Source organism: Anser anser, assembly GCF_964211835.1.
Source record: "Anser anser genome assembly, chromosome: 3".
NCBI classification, from domain to species: domain Eukaryota; kingdom Metazoa; phylum Chordata; class Aves; order Anseriformes; family Anatidae; genus Anser; species Anser anser.
The window spans coordinates 104,355,136-104,361,135 of NC_139722.1; the positions used below are offsets into that span (position 1 = coordinate 104,355,136).

The window sequence follows — 6,000 nt, forward strand, 5'->3', positions numbered from 1 at the left end:
TCTTTTGCATTTCAGGAGGATTATAACAAATGAGAATATTACAGCTGCTGGCAAGGGATTCTCATCATGTTTAATCATTTTGTGTATTTTAATCAAGACATTTAGAACAAACTTAGCAGAGCAAAGTAAAAACAGCAGTTCACTGCTATCAGAGTTAATCCTGAAACCTTACTGGCCTTTGGTGCCAATATTACTTCACTGCTGCTCATTTCAGCAGAAAACTCATCCAACTAATGTGCTTAGCCCCCAGTCCAAATCAATCACCCCAATGCCAGCTTCTCCTGTACTTGGCTGTTGAAGTCTCCAGTCTTCCTTCCTGCATGCTCCTATAGCACAGCTACAAGTTTGCTATACAGAAAAAGGAAGTCTGGGGAAAACGTCGGCCTGCTGCTGGATGGGGCAGGTGCGCTGGTGACAAAAGATACGAGAAGGCAGAGTTGCTGAATGCCTTTTTTGCTTGTCTTTACTGCTAAGACCAGCCCTGAGATGATGTTGGATCACCTGGCCTGCTGACAAGCTCTGGATTGTTACCTGAGGAACATGTGACTACCAGGCTGTAGAAGTTAGCATTGCATTGTGTTGCTTATTGACATTAGATAGCCTCTTCCTCTTCTGTTACTTTAACCTAATTTTTATGATGAACCAGAAAGGTAAACACAGAACTGAAAGTGATGTTAGAAGGTGGTTCAGGGGGAGGGGAAAAAGGAGAGGAAGGAAGGGGTGGTGATTTTTCACAACTGAGATCAGCATATGTAACAGTCAGCACTGGTACACTCAGGTGAGTCTTATCAAAGACCAAAGTTCCTATGGGAGGGACTACAGGACCTCTGCTCTTGCTTTGTACTTTGCTTTTGTTCTAATCCTAAGTGCTTAAGAGTGATACACAGGTGAGCATTCACCTGATCTATAACTATGAATCTTGTGAGTTCTCTCCTTGCAAATATTAGAGATGAAAGAAGCAGGTAGTAATAACAACCATCAAGTGCAACAAATAAGGTGCGTTTGAGAAACGCACCTTACTCCATAAAACAGGTATCAGCCTTGTTGAGGCAATAACCCACTTACTTCATATGGGCTTGAGATACACGTGCAATATGACAGCTTTTGACCAACAGGGGAAAAAAGTCTTTTTTTTTTGTCATTTACAAACAAGGGTTCTGAGAAAATCCAAGCAAAAGCCCTGTATATAAGAACACTCCTCATCCAGCCAGGCTGATTGAAAGAACTGTATCACAGCTCCACTGAGCTTATGTTTCAAAGCATTTGTTTATTTCTCGTATACAACAAAACAAATCTCAGCAAACATCATCTCAAACAGACGAAACTGTGTGATAATGAACAGTGTTAATCAACTAAATGTGCAGCAAGTAATATGAAATCAGAGATAAAGATTTGCACTGTCTGGTATCACAGCCTCTGTTTTAAGTCAAGCTTCTCTGGGGGTTTGGCTACATTGTGCAGGAGGGTGTCTGTGGTACTCAGCCTCATTATACAGCAGACAAATACAAGGGAATTATTGACACTTGTCTGGGGAGGGGGAGGAAAGCTTCTGCTAGGCAGTGACAGAGGCTGCCTCTGCTAACAGAGGAAAGCTGAAGAACATGTGTGATTGTTACATTTGTGGGGTTTCTGAGAGAGGACAGCAAACAATGACTGTGGGAGACACCACGTGAGAGCAAGCAGCAGCTATAGAGCAATTTCCCCAGGCAGTGCAGTATGCTTTCCTCCGAGCCAGGTACACCACCAGAGACCTGGGGAGTGACCTCAGACCAGGTTAGGAAGATTGCGGAAAGCACCAGGCAAGAGGTGAACATTTATTTACAGCCTATCTGCTTTTTGGAGAAGTGGCTGGAGCCTGTATCTGATTAAGAGCATTGGTCTGCTTGCCCCCTTCTCAGAGCTGTCCCCTACCCTGCTGAGAAGGTCAAGGGGGAAGGGCAGAGAAGCTGCACAGGGGCTGACCTGGCACAGGGCATCTTTGCCCATCAGGTCTGGAGTAGTGTAGGAGACTAGCAAAGAGCTGTCGGGCTCTCCAGGCAGGAATGCCTCACAGGATGTGGGGGAGGGAGCCATTTGCTAGTGATGAGTCATGTAGGAGCCCTGCAGGATGCTGTGGCAGCAGAGGTGATGCATGCTGGAGAGGATGAGGAAAGGGAAGAAGGGTAGAGGGGGAGGAAGCGGCGAGAACTGCCTGGTGGAGGCAGAGATGAAAGGTTCAGGGCCACGCAGGGAGGTGACAACCACCCGGTGTACGCTGTGACAAGCAGTCAAGAGAGGCCAGGACATGTAAGTGATTAGCCGTAAGGGAAAGGAGTGGCTACACCAGAAAAGCAAACCACGCTGACAGTCAGTAGAGCTCGGGCTGGCTTGTTTATTTTATTAACAGGATGGCTGGACAGAAGCCAGGATTATTTTTAGAGAAGATCACAGAATCTAAGTGAATTAGGGGAGTAATGTTCTGTCCTGCATTCCCATCCTCTTACAGGAAAGATTAAAAGCAGAAACATTAGATGCAGGCTGCAGTGCCATCCTGCTGTCCCAAGGAAGTTAACTGCTGGGGCTGCTAGATGTTCCCAGGCAGAGGTGTGGCCTTGCTCCCAACACCCAGGCCTTTCAGAACCCAGTCCTGCAGAAAGGCCTCGGCTGAATGGATGCTGACAGAAACTGGAGCAAGGAAAGGGCATACTGCAGTAAGCAGGAGTGGAGAACTGTCAGTCACTGTTAGCGACACTGCATCTTTGACATAGCAAAACAAGGCTCAGTTCTCTGGGTCTCTAGAAGGAGGAGAGAGAACAGCATTGTTTAGCCAGTGCTCTGGTCTCACTTCACTGCCTTTGACCCACGCGGCTCACCTCCCTCCACCCCCTCAGCCCCTAGGAATGTTTCTCAGTGACCTTGACTGGTTTGTTTCTGCCACTTCCTCCTGACAAGAGGGCAGCCTCGCCACAAGAAACTGCACCTAGGTGCTCTCTCCAGAGAGGTTCTGGCTATTTATTGCCTCAAAATCTTGTATTTCTTACCTGCTTTACCTCAGACTCCATAGGAACAAAGGAAGAAAACAAACCCATGTCTAGGATAGGTGAATAAAGCAATGTTTTTGTTTTAAAATGGTGCCCTGGGATTCAGGTGTAAGTTGAGATTGAGTTCACTCCACCTGAGCATTTAGCAGCCCTAATCAAAATCTCTAAGTTGCATTGCAGTATGTGCAGAATACAATAAAGGAATGGACATGTAGGGAAAAATGTCAATTGCCACTCATCCTGACAACATTTTATGGAAGAGATGTTGAGAGATCATTTCTTGTTTCACTCTGGTACCAAGACATATTGTTTCCCCTTTTACCTCCTCCTCCCTGCTCTTAGTTTTTAACTCCTACTCACCATCCCATGGTAACTCTGGATGCTAATCTGGTGTTTATCCCAGATGTCTAATGACCAGCACCTGCAAGCTCATGTTGGAAGCCTATCACAAGCAGCACAGCCTTCTGGCACCTCCTGCCTTTGTTTGGCTGGGAACATGCCAGAGTGGTAGGCCCGCACACTTCTGCTGTAAGAGGCCCACGGGTTCTTCAACAGCTCCACTTTCACCTTCTTAAGCACAATTTTACACAGAGAGTCCTCCACCCTCCTGCAAATGGCTTGCTCATGGCCATTTTGCACTTCTGCAGAGCACCAGCTCCTAGTCACTTCTGCCTGACCGTAATACGTTGGTAAGCTCATCCCAATCTCATGCACAGAGGGGGCTGGGAGAAGAGCGCAGAGGCTGGTTGAAGGAAGGTTCCGAACAGCTTGCTGACCAGAGAGCTGAGGGGTTTCTGCCTTCCCACAGAAGTGAAGGCTCAGCTTCTCCTTTTGCCTGGAACATAATTTAAGCAGCCAGACTTCTGAAGAAAGCTCCAAAACAAGCTCAGGCTTACAGAAAAATGAACAGAAGGGGGCAAAGGCAGGAAGACTGCTAACAACAGTATGCAGGTGAGACTGCAGGGAAAAGCTGATGCTGGCAATCCAGAAAAGGATTTAGGAGGATGCTCTAGTTATACAGCCAGCAACCTCCTCACATTCAGGGAAATTTCTGCTCTGAAACATCACTAACTAGAAAAGGCAGAAAGAGCCTTTCACATAGGTTCGGTATCAAGTCATAGAACAAAGTTTTTGTCTGGTTCCACCCTGTTATGCTATACAAGACAGTTTTTCATTTTCAGAAGAGCAACTCCCTTTCCAACCACATGCCAAATGCTTCTGAGGGTCATTCACATTCCTTCATCATACACCTGAGCTGCTAACACAAGAAAGGCCTTTCCATTGCTAAATTTCATTTGTCATCTGCGTGTCTGACAGTGTAGTAGAAATGCATTCTTTTCTTGGCTCCTGAGTGGTGCAATAAGTAACAGGAATATTACACAAAAACACCCTGCCATTTCTCAAGGTCACTTTTGGAGAGGCATTGTCATTTTGATTCACTTCTCTCTAGAGCTCCTTCCTTCAACGAGAAGTGCCGGTAGAACAATGGGACTGGCTGCTTGTGGCCTCTGTCCAGATTTACACTGGGGTAATTCTGCAGATTTCAACACAGCCACACCAGAGTAATGCTGGAATTTAACACTAAGCCCATGAATCACGTAGGAAATGCAGACAGCACAGCTTCAGCTATGATCCCAAGAGAAAGGCTGCTGCAAGCTGAACTAGAACTGTCTGAACAGAGATCCCAGCAACAAAGTCCAGCTGGAAAAATTTAACCCTCTCTTTTATAGCTTCATATCAAATCTGCTGCTGGCAACTGCTCTGCTTTACAGTTCAGAACAAACTTGCTGTTCCCACTATCACAGCACGTCAGGACACAGGTCTTTCTTACACAGGCACATGTCCGAGCACATGTGCTTCTCCAGCTAGGTTCCCAGTGTTGCCTCTGGGCACAGTACAGAAAGACACAAAACGATGAGACACAGGCCATTACAAATCTGAGAACCCACTTCAAATTTTCCTAGGTCAGTGGTTGCCACAGCGCTTGGGCAGTGGGGAAGTCGGAAAAACTGGCCACAGGGGGATACCCTGACCTGAGCAGTCACAGGGGTTCCCCTGTTTGGGGCTTTCCACGGCCTTTGCACTTTGAATGGGCAAGAGGGCCTGAAATGACTCATTTCTCCACAGTAATGCCCTGCCTCAACCCTGCCCTGGGCTACTTTTTGCTACGTTGACGTTTTACCAGACACCTCACCCACCCTGTCCTCCTGAAGCAGGCCTGCTGAGGTACCTGCAGGGACAGCCTCCCAACCGAAAACTGTTCAATGGTACCGAGGACATGGAGGAGGGGTGCAGAAGAATGGTAACACAGGTAGAGAAGACCACCCCTGGTAGGAGGCGCTCCCCTGCCATCCAGGCGGGTGCCGAGGGGTCGGGCACGCCCAGGGAGCCCCTCCCGGCCCGAGGGGAGGCGGTGGCCCCGCGTTACCTGATGAAGGTGGTCTTCCCCGTGGAGTACTGCCCCACCAGCAGCACCATGGGCTTGTTGTCGAAGTCGGCATCCTCCAGGGCCGGCGAGTGGAACTCGTGGAACTTGTAGTGCTCCTCCAGGGGCAGCAGCTTGGTCTTGTAGAGCTTCTTCAGGCCCTCGCTGACCGTCTGGAACACCTCGGGGTCCTTCCTGCGGCGGTCGTCGGTGCCCAGCCAGCTGAACATCTTGGGGCCGCCCGAAGCCAGCTCCGCAGCGACAGCCGGGGCCGGGCCGGGCCGGGCAGGGGGCGGTGCGACGGGCTGCGGGCAGGCGTTACCCCCGCATACTCCCTCGGGCAGCCTCGCTCCGCTCCAACCGCCGCCCGCGACCGTTACCGGCGGTTTCAGCTAAACCGTGCCGGAGGACGCCGCTTCACCCGTGCGCCGCCGGCTGCCGGCGCGGGCATGCCGCGGGGACGGGGCGGGAGGGGAGAGCGGTGATGGCGGCGGCAGCGCCCTGTGAGGGGAGCCGAGCGCGGCGGGCGGCGTTTAAGGGGTGCCCTCCAGGAAA

The 6,000-nt window shown here is 49.7% G+C and overlaps 1 protein-coding gene across 1 annotated transcript in view; it reads right to left on the reverse strand.

The window, feature by feature from the left end:
• The window catches only part of EHD3 (EH domain containing 3), a 29,802-nt gene extending 23,802 nt beyond the window's left edge, over positions 1–6,000 (reverse strand). The window contains exon 1 of the mRNA XM_083831247.1: positions 5,449–6,000. Coding sequence (XP_083687373.1) covers positions 5,449–5,675 — 227 coding nt within the window. The 5' untranslated portion in view covers positions 5,676–6,000. The remainder of the gene's footprint in view (positions 1–5,448) is intronic.